Raw genomic sequence first — 20,119 nt, forward strand, 5'->3', positions numbered from 1 at the left:
AATGTGACACTAAACTGTAAATAGATCCTTCTCACAATGTGCCATCAGCCCCACCATGAATCTGCATATGGGAGATTTTGTAAAAAACCCAACCCAAACCAAGTCTAAAAAAAGCTTTATATAACATAAATATATATATATATAACATTCCCCTAAAGTTTACAAGAACTCAAGGGACTGCCATAAATGCTGATGCTGACACTCACTGCAGCACTGCTTTCCTTGGGCTCCAATTTCCCAACCAGGCACCTCCTGCAATCACTCAGGCACCCAAGAGTCAACTCCCCACAGAGCTTCTGAGTTCATGAAGTTTTCTGGGTGCAAACAGCTGCCAGTATATTCCTGACAATTGAGTTACTGCCTTCACATATTCAAAAATGTCACCCTCAGTACCTCCAATAGCATTTTTAATCAGAAGCTCTGAAACTAATCTACAAACCATAATGAACTGCATTTTGCAGCCACCTAGGACACACTGACAGGACCCAGTGCTCTGTTCTGCAATTTTCTGTCTATTTAAGAACTGATTCGAAACACATTAAAATCAATTAAAGATTGCTGCTGTTTCCATTGCACTCTGGAACAGCTCCATGCAGAATACAATAAGCTGAAGTAAAGGTTTGCTTTCAATAAACAGTTTCATGCAGGAAAGAGTGGGGGAAAAAAGAGATTGTTCTACGGTGTCATCTTCTGGAATGTGCTTGGCTGTTTCAAAGACTCAAAAAGTAGTCCATTATGAATATTGGGCTGCACTGCCATCAATCAGCTTGCTCGCATCTGCAAAGCATTCACAAAAATATAGCTGATAATAGTGATGCTACTTGAGGAAATAGTCTCTCATATTGCAAAGTTATTCACACCAAAGCCTTCATTTTGGAGTTATTTTTGCGTGTTCTTTTAGCAGTCATTTAAATTAAACAACTCTTGTACTACGTTCACTGAAGTTGAAGAATACCAAAAAAAATTAAAAGATTCAAATACAGCCAAATTTGTAAAAAATGGCATAGGAAGAAGAGACGGTAATTACTGCCATTATGATGAAAAAAACCTGCTGAGATAGAGCCAATAATAATGAAATCATTTAATAATCAAGAAGTCTGGGAAGAGAGTCTCTTCACATTTTCTTCCACTCTCGCATTCAGCTCAGTGCTCCAGAGTTACCACTAGGGCATGTCAGACCCTGAAATCCATGAAACAAAAGGTGGTGATTTCACACTTGGATAAAACCATTTGGACTCAGCCTTTTCACACAGCCATTCTTTTATCGCTGAAATTTCAAGCTTTGTTAAATTTCTCCAGTGATTGCAAGGGGCTCTGGTAAAGTGAGGATGTTTAATGACTGTGTGGTTCCTGTACAGGACAGAGAGATGGGGCTGTGCTGTCCCAGCCAGCAGCAGGAGCTGGGAGGAGCTGCCTGTGGGACAGGAGTGACATCTGCTCAGGAACTGAGAAAACAGCAAACCCAAACTAAAAGTTTTTATTTGCAGAAAAGCATCCTGCCTGTGCCACCCCAACAAACGCTGTCTTGGGCCAGGATGCTCTGTCTGGAATTGTTTGCAGTCTCACAACTCCCACAGCTGACTGAAAAAATGAAAACTCTGTTGGAAGGTGTGTGGGGTGTTTGTTTTGGGTTGCTTGGGGTTTGGGGATTTTTGGTGGGGGTTAGGTGGGATTTTTTAGTTTAAAAGGTGGCAGTGTAGTGTCAAATATTCCATGGCCTTCCTGGCTTGCAGAGGTTTCATGCTGCCAGACTCCTGTGGTGCAGCAGAAATGATGCCACTATTGCAGATATATAAACAATGGGGAATGTGACTCTGATGCTATCACAGTATCAGCTGTATGTAAACAAATCCACACTTTCCTGTCCAACATTCCTCCCTCCACCCACCAGCCAATATGTCCTGTCTAATGGAGTCTGGAGCACCCAGCCTGAACACATGCTACTCCTACCAAACCTTTCAAATCAGAAAGAAAAGGAGAGAAATGTGATTCCTGAGCATCACTAGGGATGGAATCTGCAGTGATAAGGGAGGAGCAGACAGGGCTGGGAAGGAGGTGTTTGGAGAATGGCTCTGTCCTAAAATGGCACCACACAAAAGATACACCAGTTATTGTGCCAATAATAAACACCAGTTTATTGTGCCAATAATGATGGTTTAAATAGTGGAGCTGTGAGCAGCCTGGGATAGGGGAAGGTGTCCCTGCCCTTGGCAGGGGGTTGGAACTGGGTGAACTTTAATGTCCCTTCAACCCAAATCATTCTGTGCTTCTATCATTCTATATGTGCACATCTGAGCAGCCCTGTGTGTAGCCACACATAAATATCTCTATTAAAATCAGCATTTCCAGCCTCATGAGGTTCCACCCACCACGACTCTTCTCTGACTGAAGAGGTTATGGGAAGGTGTCCAAAAATCCAAATATTCCCATGTAGCTCTAAGCAAGTCTGGCCATCAGCACAGCACCTGCCCACAGCAAACAGCAATGTGGGAACAAAACCTCAGGAGCTGCTCAGAGCACAAATATATTCCCTGACCTTAAAGAAGGACTTGTGTACTTAAAGGGCCTTTTTTTCCCAGCTGTATCAATTGCCCTAGTAAAAGCTGCAATTCAGACTTGCAGAAAGTCCATCCCCAGCCCACCAGAACACTGCTCTGCATCTGTTTACTTGTACATATGCCATATTACTTGTGCTCTCTTAAATGCTTTAAATTCTCTATTTAATCTTTTGGGATGTAAAAAAAATTATTAAAAATAAAATAAAATAAAAATAAAATAAAATATAAAAATAAAATAAAATATAAAAATAAAATAAAATATAAAAATAAAAAATAAAATAAAATAAAATAACATAAAATAATAAAATAAAGTAAAATAAAGTAAAATAAAATAAAATAAATAAAAAAAAATAAAATAAAATTATAAAATAAAATAAAATAAAATAAAATAAAATAAAATAAAATAAAATAAAATAAAATATAATAAAATAAAATAAAATAAAATAAAATAAAATAAAATAAAATAAGATAAAATAATAAAATAAAATAAATAAAATTAAAAATAAAATATAATAAAATAAAATAATATAATAAAATAATAAAATAAAATAAAATAAATTATAAAATAAAGTAAAATAAAATAAAATAAAATAAAATAAAATAAAATAAAATAAAATAAAATAAAATAAAATAAAATAAAATAAAATAAAATAAAATAAAATAAAATACCAGAGGGCATTTCAAAGCTCTGTGTTCCATTATCTCAACCATCTCCATAAGCCTGACCTGGCTTGCAACCCAGATTAGCCATAATAGCTGCTGCTCCCCTGTGGAACTGGCCCAGTCCCTCTCTCCAACTCAATGCTATTTTCTGCTGGCAGATTAAAGATAATGAGTGCAGACAGACACAGCTTTCACTGCAACAGGAGCTGGTGTGAGTGGCTTTGGAGGTGTCTCTTCCCTTCTGAGCCACCTGCCATCTGTTTAATCCACATTAAAAACCCCAAACCCAGCCTCTGTTTTGTTCCTGTTGCTTTGTATTAAACAGGCCTGGCTGACTGAGGTGCTGTCATCCTCAGCAAGAGCTGGTTTAAGAGCAGGAGGATGTTTTAAGGCCAAGAAGAGCCAAAGTGGTTCTTGAACAGCCTGCAGGGCAAGCAGAGACCATGGCAAACCCTTACTGGGACTGTCCAGCACCTTCTGCCACGTCCTTCATAAAAGCAGCAGCTTGAACAAGAGGATGGGGATATTTGCATATATTCTCAGTCAGAATTAATTTGGGTTTTTCCAATGGCTTCCATCAAATTAGGTTCATTTGGATGCAGAAATAATCTAGCTGGGAATTCAAGCTCCCTCTGCCTTTTCCACAGCCGCAGCTAGCAGACCATGCAGGGAAAACCCACACAGAAGAATCTGCTGCCTTTTTCTTTAGAGAGAACACTAGAAAACACTAGGAAAATACTTTTATTGGTATCACATATATTTGGATATTTGCTAAATTAAGAGGCTAAGAAAAACACAAGTCAAAAAGAGGGAACCTGCTCTGTTCACAACCTTCTGATAAACTTCATTACTCAACAAGGCCCATGCAGTCACCCCCAGTCCTGGGCAGTGATGATGAGCTCTCCTGGGGAGAGCTAACACAGATTTTCAGCTCCTGAAGCTGCAGGAGTATCCACCAGCTCCTTTCCACATTTTCTGGATATGTTTTGCTTTTCAGAAAGTGCAAAAACTGTCATGCTTCTGATACCAGGGAGAGATCTAAAATGGTGCCTTCACTACAACATCTCCCGCCCCAGAATGAAGAGAAATTGAGGATAGAGGGAGTGGGAAAGTCCCAAGGATAAGAACTTCTCTGCAGCAATTCATCCATAAACACCTCCCACCCTACCACAGTGGGAATGGGATGGATTTAAATGTGAGGAGATTGTGTCTGGCAATCCTGCAGTCCACCAACTCCCTTCAAAATTAAGAGTATTTTTTAGAAAAGAGCAAACATTTCACATAGGCTGTGTCTTTTGCCAGAAAAAAGCCCTCAACCTGCATCAACATCAGCTCCTGCAGTTCCTTAGGGATCTGTCAAGGTGGGCCACAAGGGAAACCAGCATTTCTTCCTCTTTTGTTTGACTTTGCCACTAGAAATGCTCCAAGTTCTGCCTCTCTCCTCGCCTTCCCCTTTGCACCACGATTACTTTGAACGACACCAGTCCTATTTCCCCTTCCTTTTGCACTGTAAACAAATCCTTCACCGTTCCTAGCTCTGCCTTTTGCTTTGGAAAACCACTCTGCAAGGAAAGCTGAAGTTACAGGGAGGCAGAAGAGCATCATGGCTGCAGAGGTTTATTCCTGAGAATGGTCTGGCTGCATTTATGATGATCCCTCCATTCCATCTGCATCCCACACACTGGTGCAGCAACCCCATTTTCTGGTTCCAAGAAATTATGCATTCATTATGGAGGAAATTAACACCTCAAAGCAAACTATAATTAGGAATTCTTCAATTCGGTTTATGCTTTTTCAATTAGGCCCTCTATAATTTTAATCACGGGAGCATTAACATGTTTCCGGAATTTATATACCTGTGGTATAATTAAATCCTGAAATGCCTTAGTTTGCAACAGCAGAGCAGAGCTCGCTCATCTTCCCTGGTATTGTGTTTTTGTGTTGTTACAGACACGTGGAGGGGCACCTGCCTGTGTGAGCATCTCCTGCCACATGCAGCACAGGAGGAAGGAGCTGCTTCTCCTCTGACCCCTGCACCCTCGCTCCTGGGAGAGGCACTGCTGGGTAAAGCTGGGCACTGCTGGGTAAAGCCAGGCTCTGCTGGGTAAAGCCGGGCTCTGCTGGGTAAAGCCGGGCACTGCTGGGTAAAGCCGGGCTCTGCTGGGTAAAGCCGGGCTCTGCTGGGTAAAGCCAGGCACTGCTGGGTAAAGCCGGGCACTGCTGGGTAAAGCCGGGCTCTGCTGGGTAAAGCCGGGATCTGCTGGGTAAAGCCGGGCTCTGCTGGGTAAAGCTGGGCTCTGCTGGGTAAAGACGGGCTCTGCTGGGTAAAGCCGGGCTCTGCTGGGTAAAGCCGTGCACTGCTGGGTAAAGCTGGGCTCTGCTGGATAAAGCCGGGCTCTGCTGGGTAAAGCTGGGCTCTGCTGGGTAACTCTGGGCTCTGCTGGTTAAAGCTGGGCTCTGCTGGGTAAAGCCGGGCACTGCTGGGTAAAGCTGGGCTCTGCTGGGTAACTCTGGGCTCTGCTGGTTAAAGCTGGGCTCTGCTGGGTAAAGCCGGGCTCTGCTGGGTAAAGCCGGGCTCTGCTGGGTAACTCTGGGCTCTGCTGGTTAAAGCTGGGCTCTGCTGGGTAAAGCCGGGCTCTGCTGGGTAAAGCCGGGCTCTGCTGGGTAAAGACGGGCTCTGCTGGGTAAAGACGGGCTCTGCTGGGTAAAGCCGGGCTCTGCTGGGTAAAGCTGGGCTCTGCTGGGTAAAGACGGGCTCTGCTGGGTAAAGCCGGGCTCTGCTGGGTAAAGCCGGGCTCTGCTGGGTAAAGCCGGGCTCTGCTGGGTAAAGCCGGGCTCTGCTGGGTAAAGCTGGGCTCTGCTGGGTAAAGCTGGGCACTGCTGGGTAAAGCCGGGCTCTGCTGGGTAAAGCTGGGAGAGGCACTGCAGGGTAAAGCCGGGCTCTGCTGGGTAAAGCTGGGCTCTGCTGGGTAAAGCCGGGCTCTGCTGGGTAAAGCCGGGCTCTGCTGGGTAAAGCTGGGCTCTGCTGGGTAAAGCCGGGCTCTGCTGGGTAAAGCCGGGCTCTGCTGGGTAAAGCCGGGCACTGCTGGGTAAAGCTGGGCTCTGCTGGGTAAAGCCGGGCTCTGCTGGGTAAAGCTGGGAGAGGCACTGCTGGGTAAAGCCGGGCTCTGCTGGGTAAAGCCTGGCTCTGCTGGGTAAAGCCAGGCTCTGCTGGGTAAAGCTGGGCTCTGCTGGGTAAATCTGGGATCTGCTGGGTAAAGCCGGGCTCTGCTGGTTAAAGCCGGGCTCTGCTGGGTAAAGCTGGGCTCTGCTGGGTAAAGCTGGGAGAGGCACTGCAGGGTAAAGCCGGGCTCTGCTGGGTAAAGCCGGGCTCTGCTGAGTAAATCTGGGCTCTGCTGGGTAAAGCCGGGCTCTGCTGGGTAAAGCCGGGCTCTGCTGGGTAAATCTGGGCTCTGCTGGGTAAAGCCAGGCTCTGCTGGGTAAAGCCGGGCTCTGCTGGGTAAAGCCGGGCTCTGCTGGGTAAAGCCGGGCTCTGCTGGGTAAAGCCGGGCTCTGCTCCTCAGGGTGGACAGCTGCCAGGAACTTGTGCTCAGACTCACCCCATTTCATTTGAAGTGCTTTAAGGAGCTGCTTCAATTAAGCAAATCATCCTTGATGATGCTCCAAAAGAGCCAAGGTCCTTCCTGTGGGCTCCCCACCCCTGAGCAGCTGTGGCCCAGCTCAGCTCATTCCATCAAAGGGTCTGATCCAAAAGTTCTCACAGGCTTGCCACTATACCCTCTGGAAATCAGAGTTCCTGATTTTTAATGTCTTCTGTGCTGTTTGTTATTACCTTTTCGTTCTGTGACAGCAAGGAAGGGGCACAGTGGCTCTGAGAGTGGTGGAGCAAAGAAATGTCTTGGGAAAAGAAACCCTCAAACTGGAACCAAGGGTATTTTGTGCTGTTCCCACATCCAGCAGGGTGACAGGCTGATGTGAGGAGATGGCCATCAATTTGTGAGTATCAGCTTAAAGCTCAGAATTCATTAACCTGTTGGTTGCTGGAATTAAATCTGGCAGTTTACATAGCATGAAAGATTTATGCAAAACCCCTCCTTTCCCCCACTCCCTATTTTCAGTGATTCACAACATTAAAAAGTGCTAGCAGAAGCCTCCCTGTAGCACTAATAAAATCCTGCTTGACACCAAAGAATTGGCTCCACTTGTAATTTGATGGTTAAAATATTATCATTCAAATAAGATAAAATTTTATGGGTTTTTGGTTTGTTTTTTTTTTCATTTCTGCCCACTGCCAAAGCTCCCTGTGGACTGGTCAGAGACACAGCAGGTCACACAGGCTGTGGAAATGGCCATGGTTTGGATGGCTGATAAATGGTAAAAGGCAGATTTGTCCCCTTTAGGGAACTGAATCTCAATTGCACATTGTGCTGATCCAGCAGGAAAATGCATTTCCTGTAACAGATGAGAAAATTGACCCAAAATGCCCTTTAGCCTCACTTTTTGGGACTAACACCTGACTCTTCAGGGAACTAAACTTTGAGCTCCTATTTAACTAATTCTGCCATGTTACATAAAAGACTAAATATTCCTTCCTGGTACTCACGGTTGTACCTAACACAGCTGTATTTCTGTTTTGCTTTTCTCCTGAGTAAAGTAAAGCACTTCTAATACTCATTTATTTATTAATCTATTAATTAATTTATTTAATAATCATTTCACATACTTGATTCTCAATTTCCACCCAAATTCTCAATTTCCTTCTCTCACATTCACACACAGCTGAAGAAAATGTAGATCTGGTTTATCTCTAAGAAGAAACTTCTTCATGTACCTCCAAACTCTCAGCTAAATTGAAGGCAGAGTGTCAGGCAGGAGAAACTCAGCTTGAATTATTTCAGAACAATCTCCCTGAGGTATATTACAGGAGATGTTAATTAATACAGATAATTTGGTTTATTATATCAGAAGCTTTGATTGATAATCTAATTTTTCATTAAATGCTACAAAATTAAAAGATCTAAAGTGAGGACTGCTTGCCCTGTATTGAATCAACCAACTCAAGTGATGCAGACATTTAAACAGGAGCTCAGAAAAAAGCAGACCAGAAATTTTCTTTTCAAAGTTCTAAGAATGTGCCTATCAAGGGAATTTAACTTTCTGAATTACCAAGGGCATGATAATTCCACCCTTAGCACCCTTTTTATTGTTTTGCTGTTCCTCCACTCCAGTCTTTATCTTCATATACAAGGTACTCTACGTGGGAGTTTTAAGAACTAGAAATTGCCACCCTTTTCTGGCATTAACAAATCAATTATCAGCAGAAATGCCTGACGCAGGTTCATGTGATGCCACTGAGAAGCTGCAAAGGAGAGATCTGAGCAGCACTGCTCCCTCTGCACTAAGGGAGATCTACAAACCAAAGTTAGCAGCAGCAAAGCAAAACAAAAGCACCAGCAAATATTGGGAATTTAGAGTTTCTCCACTGCAGGATCAAGGTCACTGGGCTTGCAAACCACTCTTTGTAAGGCTGGGAAGAACAACTGTGCAGGAAAGGCAAAATCAAGGATGCCAGGGAGAGGGATGAAGGAAAGGCAGGGTCAGGATGAACAGATAATGCCAGAATCACAGAAAAGAAAGAATTGCCTGGAGATTAAATTTCTAGCTGATGGCTCCAAATTTTCTCCATTTTTACTTTGTTGTGGATAGAGAGACAAGTTTTAGCTACTTTCAGTTCTCTAACATAAGATGGAAGCAATACCATGGCCCCTCCTTGCAGGCAAGTTTTACTCATTATTGCATTTAGTAATACTTAAGTGCACAATACATCCTACAGGACTTTTTCATGGGAGAATAACTTGAGTATAAAACCAGAAAAAACCCACTGTTCTTAGGTGTTCTGTAAATAACACTACAGCCATTTTCTCTTAATTTTTTATCATCATGTAGAACAAAATTTCCCTTTATTTCATGCTTGGAAGATCAAGAATCAAATAATAACACTCAAGTGTAACACAGGGCTTGGTTCATATAAATTAATTTCTCCTCCTGGCTGGCTGCTGCTATGAAAATATTTATTTCACCTTTTCTCAGTCCTTCTTAATATATTTTAATTATTTTAAGTCTCTTATTCAGATTTAGGTATTTCCTTTGAGATGTACATTAATGAACTGACCCATCTGTACCTGTGTGCTGGCAACACACAAAAGAATATCACAGATTATTTACTGACACACCTCTGAGAACTGCAGGAAGAGAGAGAGAGACCAAATCCACATGGCTCCTACAAAAAAGTTTTCTATTTTCTGAACCCCACCCCAAAATATTTGCAGGCCCTTCTTGAATGTCCTTTTGTGGTATCCCACAGCTCCACCACACAGGGCAGGTATTGACAAGGCAATCACACCTAAGGGGAGCATTTATCTAAACTCTGAAATCCTCAGAACTAACACATGCTCTGGAAATTTGATTTTCTCCATAACAGTGGTATAGGTAGATTGACAGAACCAACTGTGTGTTAATAAACCAGATGGACCTTCAAATATCCAACACACAAAAACCAGCCTGTGGACATGTCCTGCAGATAAAACCCCTCAGAGGGTTATTTCCAAGCTGGGAGTGGGATATAAATTCTCAAATAGAGGTCTAAAGATGTCATATGTGAATAATCTATGAAGGACTGACTCAGCCCTCCTGACAATAACAGATTCAAAGGCAGAAATATCCTCAAAATCACATTGGAGGTTTTCAGGAAAGAGTTGAGGAGTTAAGATTGAGAACACTTGCATTCTTCCTTCCTCTTGTGAATGTATTATAGATGAATGTCAGCCTCCAGCAAATCAATCATAGCACCATTCACAGCGTTTAGATTGATATAAGAACACCTAAAAGTTATTTTTAAAGGGCAATGTCGAGTCAAACTCTGCAGGTTATACCACGAAAAATAAAGGCAAAAATGAAACGCCTGTGCCACAAGGGAGAATATTCCTGCTTGCTGAGGCTTCACCTTTCTTTTGGCAACAGGACAAAATAGATCAAAGAACATCTAAGTTTATATTAATCCTATTATGTTGCATGAAAGCATCCTCGTTGTTATCTATAGATCGTTAACAGCGCCGAGTTCATGATTGTTACCTTTATAAACAGCCACATTTAAATTATTTATCATGAGCACTGGGGAACATCAGAAGTGTCTTAATGCTGAAAGTGACTTTGGATTTGGTGTACCTGCATTTCAGATGAAATAAAACACAATTAATCTTATTTTAAATATCCTTCTGTATCATTCTGAAGATGTTCCTGCAACCCATGCTCCACAGATGAGCTACAGCAGAATGAAATAACTCAAGACCAAGAACAGATCTTGCCTTACAGTCACATCCCTACGTGTTCTCCGACTCCCCATCCCCTGAAGAGAAGAAGAAATATTGGAATAATTACTGTATATTAATTGTTTTTCATCTTCACAGTTTGGAAGGATTCTATTAAAAACTGGAGAACTGCAGAGAGGAAAGAGATGGGATAAGGGTTTCCTATTCCTGCCCAGAGAAAGCTCTGAACAGCAGAGCTTTTACAGGAAGGAGTGAGGAAAATCTCCTTCTGACTGAAAATCCCTCAGGAGCTGCTCAGCCCCATCTGGGGCAGGCTGGGAGAGGAAGGCTCGGCGTGCAGGGGATCCAGGACAGCATGGTCACATCCACCAGCGAGGCCAGGAGAGCACATCCCTCCAGGATTTCCACAGGAGAGCCCATCCCTCCAGGATTTCCACAGGAGAGCCCATCCCTCCAGGATTTCCACAGGAGAGCCCATCCCTCCAGGATTTCCACAGGAGAGCCCATCCCTCCAGGATTTCCACAGGAGCGCCCATCCCTCCAGGATTTCCACAGGAGAGCCCATCCCTCCAGGATTTCCACAGGAGAGCCCATCCCTCCAGGATTTCCACAGGAGAGCCCATCCCTCCAGGATTTCCACAGGAGAGCCCATCCCTGCAGGATTTCCACTGGAGAGCCCATCCCTCCAGGATTTCCACTGGACAGGATCCTCTGCACCTTCTCACTGCTGGGCAGGGACTCTGCTCAGTCCTTCTGTCTCAAACCTTGCCTTAACACCTTCAGCAGCTGAGCAGAGCACGGCATCACTCTGAGAGGGAATTAATGACAGAAACAGACCCCACACAACTGAAAGGTGGAACACCTAACCAGACAACAGCAGAGGACACATTTGATCTCAGCTGCATGAATAAAACACACTGAGGAGGAAAAACCACCTTGTTCTTGTGTGTTAAGGGTGCCACAAGCAGTTCACAATAGGTTACTCGTGTTATTCTTTTGATCTTCCTCTCAGGGAATGGAGCCCACTTCTGGAAATGGTATTTTGAGAGAATTTCACAAATGGGGCAGTGTGCAGAGCAGACTGAAAGAAAAGGGAAGAGGTTGGGAGAATTGAAGCTTGAAATAAGTGGATTTATTAAGGTTAGCCTAAGAACAGTCTGGATGGTTCTTTAGGGGAAGAATTCTGAGCCTGTCAGAGTTAATAAAAAGCTAAAATTCTTCCCAAGACTCCTTCCCCCTTACTCCCCCTGCCCTTCTGCTTTTCTCACACACATCTGTAAGTCAATGAAATGGACTCATTATAGGAAATAATTTTATCATTTAGATGTGGCATGTAAATATTGCACTCTCTGCAAACGTGTGTAATAGGCTACGATGCAATTAAAGAAATCAGGGTGAAAATTTATAAAAAATCTCTACCAATTTTATGTACAGATGCATTTGCTGGAAAAGGCATTATTTACTGAATGCAGTTAAAGTGCAGTAAATCGACTTTGAGAAAAATCACAGGACTTTTCAATAAAAAGACAAAATAGCAACACTGCTAAGACAGCAGGTGGTAAAACGAGATACAGGAATGTTCCCCCATATAAAGAAATAAAACAAAACAAAGCTGTGTGATTTTACTGCTCTTTTCCAGCAGAAAAACATCCCTAAAGGACTCAGAAAATAGCCTCCTAAATTTGCTCATATGGAGTACCAGAGATTGAAAGGCAAACTCTGAAATACATTACTCAGAAAAACCAGAGAAGGGATGGTGCTTAAAGAACAGATTTTTTTGTTAGTTTGTTTGAGCTTGTCAATGCAATCTGGGGCCAAGCCACAACACAGTTGGGGGACCACCAGCTGATACAGTATATTTAATTAAATCCAGTAGTTTGCATCTGGAGCAATTTGCTCCTGAATACTCTGTGAGCATCCTTCAAAAGGATTAAGAACCTGTCAGTGGGATACAGAAATGCAAGAGTTATGAAAGGAGGAACTATGGTGTTTTTAAAATAACACCCATGGGAAAAACTTCAAGAGTCTCCTCTGAAAACTGGAGGTAAAAGCTTGAAGATCCCACAAGGAGGTAATGAATACCTGCTGGACCCCTCTGCAAGGCCACTGTTTTTAGAAGTGATTCCAATTGCTGCTGCCAGCAGAGGAGCCTGGCAGGATGAGTGGCAGGATGGAGGAGCAGCTGGCACTCCTGCCACTGCCAACAGCTCAGGCAGTGTGGGCTCAGAAGGGAATTTGGTCACCTGAACACAAATTCACTGAGATGGAAGAGAGTGCTGAGTACAGAGCTCCAAGTCAGGGACAAGCTGCAGGTGGGTGTCCCACATCAGCACTCAGAGCAGCCCAGCTGCAGTGAGGTTCCCTGCAAGGTGCCCACTCTATTCCATGGGTGCCTGGGCAGTTCCCTGCTCCTGAATGACCAGGGAAGGGATGGCATGGCACTGCTGAGGTCACACCTTGTGTCCTGTGTCCAGCTCTGGGCCCCTCACCGCAGGAAAGGCTTGGAGGGGCTGCAGGGTGTCCAGAGAAGGGAACGGAGCTGGGGAAGGGGCTGGGGACTCAGTCATGGGAGGAGCAGCTGGAGTTGTTTAACCTGGAGAACAGGAGGCTCAGGGGAGACCTTCTCCCTCTCCATGTCCTGACAGGAGGGGGCAGCCAGGTGAGGGTTGGGCTCTGCTCCCAGGGAACAGGGACAGGACAAGAAGAAGCTGCCTCAAGCTGTGCCAGGGGAGGTCCAGGTTGGACAACAGGAGGAATTTCTTCCTGGAAAGGATGGTTCAGGCATTGTCAGGGGGTGCCCAGGGAGATGGTGGAGTCCCCATCCCTGGAGGTGTCCAAGACATGACTGCAGATGGCACTCAGTGCTCTGGGCTGGGTGATAAGCTGGTGAGTGGTAAAAGGTTGGACTCAATGGTCTTGGAGGTCTTTTCTAACCTTAACGATTCTGTGATTCTGTAAATCCTCTACTCTGCAGCAGGATCCGCTTGTCAATGCTAGCAAAGCCCCACTAAATCAAAATTCCTTTTTGCTGGACTGTTTCTGCTTTCCAGCACAGCCAGCCCAGCAGCACGGCTGCATGACAAATGTGAGAGGTGTGTTAAAGCCAGAAACTGAGCAAATACCTCCACAAACATTAAAGCCAGAGCAGGATGGAGACCTGGAGCCTCCTCCACCCTCGTGTGGGGATGCTGAGTCTCCAGCTCCACATCCCGCTGTGCTCCAGCACTGCAAAGGCATCTGAAGTGATGCTGAGAGGGTAATAACCCCGACAGTGCCAGCAGCAATCCTTCCTGGAGGTTAACAGCGGGAGGCAAGGAGCCTGAAGCGTTCATGAAAAGAGACTGTGAAAGGCAGAATCAACAGCTGAGTTGGCCTTTCAGTCAGAGCTTGCTTTCTGCAGCTCCATTATCACAGGAGAATGAGAGAGGAGTGTGGGAAGCCTGGGGAGGAAGGAGAGGAGGGAAATGTGAAAAGAAAAGGCACAAGACCCACCTGACAGGTGCTCCCCGGGACTGAGCAGGCTTCAGCATGACCGTGATGGTGGTGTCAGTCTCGTTGAGGGGAGAGTCCGTGTCGTACTCCGGCATGGATGGAGCTGCAGCAAACAAAGCAACATGTTCATCATGCACCAGCCTTTGGTAGTGATGGCAGCATCACTAATTAACAACAAATTAATATTTCTCAAATGAAATAACAAAATCATTCCTAGTGTTTTGACCAGGATGATCAAAACTGCTTAAATATTTGTACACTCTTTACCCATTCCAATTAAATGGGAGTAGGACAATCTTCAGGCTGGCTTTGAAAATCCTGTCTTGAATTTTTAAGACTTAGTAAGCCCTTGAGATGGGATCATTCCTTCAGTGTTAAAGGTGAGGAAATAGACATTACCAAAAAACCCAAACTATTAGCAGGAGCGAATCAGTGGCAGAGCTAAGAAAAGCACCCCTGAACCCTGAATCTTTTTCCCTGTTCTGGTCAGTGGATTAGCCCTCACATCTTAAGGGATTTTAATGCACAGACTTAAGCTGTGTCCCCTTGATTAGCTGGAGGGTGTGCTAGGAAACACAAAAGATGAAAAGAGAGGAGCACAAATTAGCAGGTTATTTTTGCACCCAAACCCAGGACATTTTACCCCAAAGTGCTGCTGACTCTGCAGGCGGCTGCAGAGATCCCAGTGCCACCCTCGGGCACTGCCCAGCCATGGCAACCCCATCTCTGATGTGTTCCCCCAAGCAATACAGAAACCCACTGAAGAAAAACCTGCTCAGACAAACTCTAGTTTCTCCTTCTGCTTTGTTATCTTCTCTTAGGACCATTCCATGAAAGTAGGACAGCTTTCCTTAGGAAATATATTTCACTTATTACTTCTCCATTCCCCAGGAGCAGGCATCTGTCTGGGACAAGTTTTACTGCTGAAGACCGGAAGAGATCACGAGGTCAAAGCAGCACCAAATTTGTTCCAAAGATGCAGCTTTTGCTGAAATAACTTTAAAGTACAAAGCAAACAGAAGAATTCACACAAATGGTTCATCTGTAGCTCACAAGGGCAAGCTGCATTGTGGGGGATCCCAAATTTAATCCTCTCATAGTGACTTCCACTGTAATCCTGTTTACAATCAGGATTTTTATCTAAATGCCTGAAAACTGTCAAGAATGGGGGCTGCTATTATCAGCTCAGCTGCTGGCTTCCCTGTCAATAAACTGGGAGTACGTTCACAGTGAATGTCAACTGCTTAAGAAGGATTTCTCTGGAATAAGGTGCTCTTCATCAAGGGGAAGCAGTGACTCATTGAAAGGAGACACATCCCCAGTGATCACCCACACCAGAGATCACTGCAGGTGCTGGAGATCACAGGGTGGGTTGGGTTGGGAGGGATCTTAAAGTCCATCCCATTCCACTCCCTGCCATGGCAGGGACACCTTCCACTGTCCCAGGCTGCTCCAAGCCCTGTCCAGCCTGACCTTGGGCACTGCCAGGGATCCAGGGGCAGCCCCAGCTGCTCTGGGCACCCTGTGCCAGGGCCTGCCCACCCTCCCAGGGAAGAATTTCTTCCTAATATCCAACCTAATGTTGCCCTCTGTCAGTTTAAAACCATTCTCCTTGTCCTGTCCCTCCATGCCTTGACCCCAGTTCCTCTCCTGGAGCCCCTTTAGGCTCTGGAAGGGGCTCTGAGGTCTCCCCAGGTCCTCTCCCCTCCAGTTGAGCACCCTCAGTTCTCCCAGCCTGACTCCAGAGGGGCTCCAGCCCCTGGAGCATCTCCATGGACTCCTCTGAACTCGCTCCATCAGCTCCAGGTCCTTCCTGTGCTGAGGACCCCAGAGCTGGATGCAGAGCTCCAGGTGAGGTCCCATGAGGGCAGAGGAGAGGAGGAAAATCCCCTTCCTCACCCTGCTGGCCTCAAAGGCACAGCAGGAATTGCAGAGCCCCTGCTGTGACCCAAGGGGACAGTGCTACAGCACAGCTTGGGGCACCCATGGGAACAAATACACTCCCACATTGCTACAGCACAGCTGTCTTTCCATGGGAAAAAATAAATACAGCCTCACAAGGACATTCTGCCAATGAAAAAATCCTCCTGCTCCCCAATAACCTTGAGGCTGCCTCTTAGAGCAAGTTTAACGGTAATTTTCAAATTATTTGGAAAATGTATCAAAAAGTTGACCGTGCAATGAGATAGCCTAATGCTTGCATGGAGTTTGTAGCCACCCATCGAGAGTCAGATGTTTGGAAGATGGGGGGTAAAAAGGTCAATAACCCAAGCTCAGTGTGCATTTAGTTGGTATTTATGCAGGCTGCTGATGCAGCTGGAGCACTCATGGGATGATAAAATGCAAAGAAACTGAATCAGAGGGGGAAAAGGCCCCCAGACCATTTCTGTGTTTTTTTATTTCTCTGGTCACAAGGGAACGGAGTGCACACTGTGCTGTTCCTTCCCAGCAGGGCTGCAGAACCCCCAACATCCCACAGAGCTGTTTGGACATTTAAAGGCTTTTACTTCAAGTGGTTCAGGGCTTTAGTGCTAAATGTGAAGGGTTCAAACCCCAAGCAGAGGGAGGAGATGTGCTTTGCTTCCTTAAAATTTGCCCTGTCATTTACTGCTCGCAACTTGCTATTATTAACTGATTTTGAAATAGGGCAGTGGAAAAATCTGTACTCTAGTGCAATCTTTTCTACAATAACCAGCCATAATTTCAAGCATTACCAGTGTCCTGAATGTTCCAGATGTGTATTTTGACTTTGCTGAAAAAACAGTTAAAATAGTCCAAAAAATGACAGCTTTTCTCTCTGTTAGAGAACCTATTTTAGTGCTATCAACTAAAGGTTAAAATCCACATATATCTGCCCAATAGCACCACTACCATCCCTTTTTTTTAATTTTTTTTTTGATTACTGGCCTTTCCCCTTCTATTTTTTTTTTTACACCTTCTCCTTGCCATTGCCTCCTTATTTTAGTGCCTCTCATATTCTTGTCTGCCTCAAGCCCTCCCTCTGCTCTTACTCATAAAAAACCCCAAGGAAAACAGCTTTTCTCCCTTATTTTTAGTCTCTTTGCACTATTAATTCCATTACTTCATTACATCCATTTTGGTACATACTGAAAATAAAAACCACATTATGGAAGGAGCTTCCCCAGCCAGGCAGATAATGCTAACAATAATTACTATAAGGGTAGTTCATTTGTGGAACTAATGAAGGTTCTCATTTAAAATGCTCCACAGATATCCAGGGATATTTAGGACAGACACAAATTAACCCTGTATCTGTAACCCAAATAAACAAAGGTCTGTGGCTGTTTCAAAACTCTGCCCTATGACACTTGGAGAGATATTAAACTCAGTATTTTTTATAATTTTATGTATGAACTTGGAGTCTAAAGCACAAAACCCTAGAAATTTTCTTTTTTTTCTTCTTCTCCAAAGCAGTACCTGAAATCTTAGTTGCAATCCGGGTGGTGATGGGTGGCCCAAAGCCCTTGACTGTGCTGGCTTTGATGGTGAATGAGTAGGTGGTGCCAGGGTACAATCCCACAAAAAGGTGATGGGTTTCATTCCGCAGCTTGAAGACTTTTCCTCTTTGGCTGGACAGGTCGGCACTGGGATCCAGGGACCCCACGGCCTTGTAGGTGATCTGCAAATAAAGGACAAGGACAGGAAGGTGATGAGGGGCCTCCTGCACCTGGAAACTCTCTCTGCTCCCCTGCTTTGGCACCTCTGGAGCCTGAACTGCAAACACAAGGACAGGAATTATTCCAGGATTATTTCCGTATCTCCCGTGAGCGGTTTTGTATTTGGGCGCTGTCAAACGAACATGACAATTTTTCCAAGGCTTTACTTAGGGAAAAACTAATTTCCTCTCTCTGCTAAAGCCTCAGCATGTGCTGACTTCCAACAAAAGATGCAAAGAATTGCTTATTGTTCCCAAGCTCAGAACTTGTGTAGTCAAACCAGAGCACACAGCACGACCGGCAGGATTTTCGTGAGAATCGCCCCTGCAAGCCCCCACAGCTTATGAAAACCCTCAGTGCAAACATGGATACGTTTCCTTTTGGCAACTCATCTCCTCAAAAGGCAGCTGAAAACAATGCTACCTTTTCCTGACAACAAAAGCTTTGGAAGTCTTTTCCTGTGCTACAGAGAATACGCTGAAATGAAATGATATGTTTAAATGAAATAAACACCATCACATCTTTAGGCAAAAGCCCTTCTCTCTGTGGAAACCAGCTTCTGCTGTCCTTTCTTTGCCTCATTCTGAGCCTCAGAGTGCAGGTTTACACATGGTGCAGGGCTTGGTTTAAGCCAGGAGGGCTCCAGACCTGGAGGGATGTCCTGAGTACACCTGGAGCTGGTGCCAGCACACCTTGAAACCTCTGGAGCTCAGCACGCTCACCCGTGGCAGCCCTCCTGATATACAGACACTTCAAGGGAAACTCATGACTTATTTACCAGCCAATTCCTTGCCTGAGCTCCAAATTCAATCCCAAGGCAGCTCAATTTCCACAGAGCTGTCAATATAATGTACCGTGCTCTGCTGCTCTCCTAACCTTTTTTGATATTATGGGATCCTCACTTATTTGTAATGAAACACCATGAATAAATCAATGTGTGTTAATACATGAGGTCTTTTTTTATTAAGGTCTCCACAAGAATCTAATTCCCAGCCTTTCTGAAAGAGCCTTTGAAAATCTTCAAGTGCTTGCTTTATGACAGGAGGAAAATGTTGCATTTTGGGAAAAAATAAATATCCAGTGTTTAAAAAGGGAGGCTTTAATAATAACAGGATAAATAAGAGACCGAGACTGATGTTAGTGACACCAGAGAAGGGGGAGAGCATATGAATCCTGTTATTTGAACAGAGAAGAACAATTTAGACAGAGCTGACATCCAAGATAAGGCAGTGTAACAGAGAAGGGGCATGAATTACACAGCAACAAGAAAGTACAGATGCAGAAATCTTGAAGGAATTATAATTAGACAGCGTGCAGGTGATTTCATTGAAAACCAACTAATTTTTTTCCAGGAGTTACAACCTGGGTTTAAATTTTTATTACATGCCAGACACCTGAGAAAGAGAGACATCTGAGCATAATGGTTCTTAAAACAAACAAAAAATTAAAATCAGGAGGAAAATCTCTACACTCACTGCTTTTCCCTCAGAGTCAAGGACCAGCATGGCATGGGACAGCATTGTGAGAGTTCTTATTGCATCAAGGCACTTCAAGGAAAGGGAATTTGTAAGAAGACTGTTGGCAATAAATTGAGAAACAAATTCTTAAATCAAGAAACATGACCCTGTCCATGCCATAGCTAAAATCCAGAAAGAAAAATGCATTTAATTTAATGTTATGTAGGAATGAGCCAACGCAATCTTGTATGCTCTGTTGGCACATCAGGAGCTAGAGAAATAGAAATTCTATAAAACTACAAAGGGAAATCAGCAAAACAGGAATTGGCAAAAAAGAAAGGGAATTTCCTGCACCTGGGGCACTGAACAGAACATTCACAGAATGCCCAGGTCAGGCAGGGGCCTATGCAAAATCAGTGGTATTTATTTTCAAGCACATTATACTGAAGATTATGAAAACAAGTGCAAGATGAACTTGTCCTCAATCTCCATCCATATAAATAAATGTATTCAGCCACCTTCAGCAGTTCTAAAATCATTACAGAAACAGTTCTTTTTCCTTATTAAAAAAAAAAAAAAGTCAAAAAAATTATCCCCTTAAGGCAAAAAAAACTAGAAAAGATTTCAAGAAGAAAAAAACACCTTAAGAAAAAAAATCAGCTCACTGATATAAAGAAACAAACAAACCCAATATTTATTTTTCTGTTGACTATAGCAGAGGATGAGTACAAGGGACCTTAAAACAATGTGGGTCAGCTCACAAGAAGCAGGAAAGGAGGAAACAGCACTTGGGAGAATGTCCCCAATTTGATATCATAGTGTGGGTCAATGTTCAGAGCAACTGCTCACTCAAATCAGACTTCAGGATTTCCAAGACTTTTCCAGGATATATAAACTCTGGATCTGTGGCACAGCCAAATGTGAGTTTACATTGTCTGCAGCAG

At 44.1% G+C, this 20,119-nt stretch overlaps 1 protein-coding gene across 1 annotated transcript in view; it reads right to left on the reverse strand.

Moving 5' to 3' along the window:
* PTPRT (protein tyrosine phosphatase receptor type T) overlaps positions 1 to 20,119 on the reverse strand; it is a 497,897-nt gene that overhangs the window by 96,696 nt on the left and 381,082 nt on the right. Inside the window, exons 11-12 of the mRNA XM_058850913.1 lie at positions 17,480 to 17,681; positions 14,042 to 14,144 (exon numbers count right to left, since the gene is read on the reverse strand). Of these exons, the coding sequence (XP_058706896.1) occupies positions 14,042 to 14,144; positions 17,480 to 17,681 (305 nt within the window). The remainder of the gene's footprint in view (positions 1 to 14,041; positions 14,145 to 17,479; positions 17,682 to 20,119) is intronic.

Source organism: Poecile atricapillus, chromosome 15, assembly GCF_030490865.1.
Source record: "Poecile atricapillus isolate bPoeAtr1 chromosome 15, bPoeAtr1.hap1, whole genome shotgun sequence".
NCBI classification, from domain to species: domain Eukaryota; kingdom Metazoa; phylum Chordata; class Aves; order Passeriformes; family Paridae; genus Poecile; species Poecile atricapillus.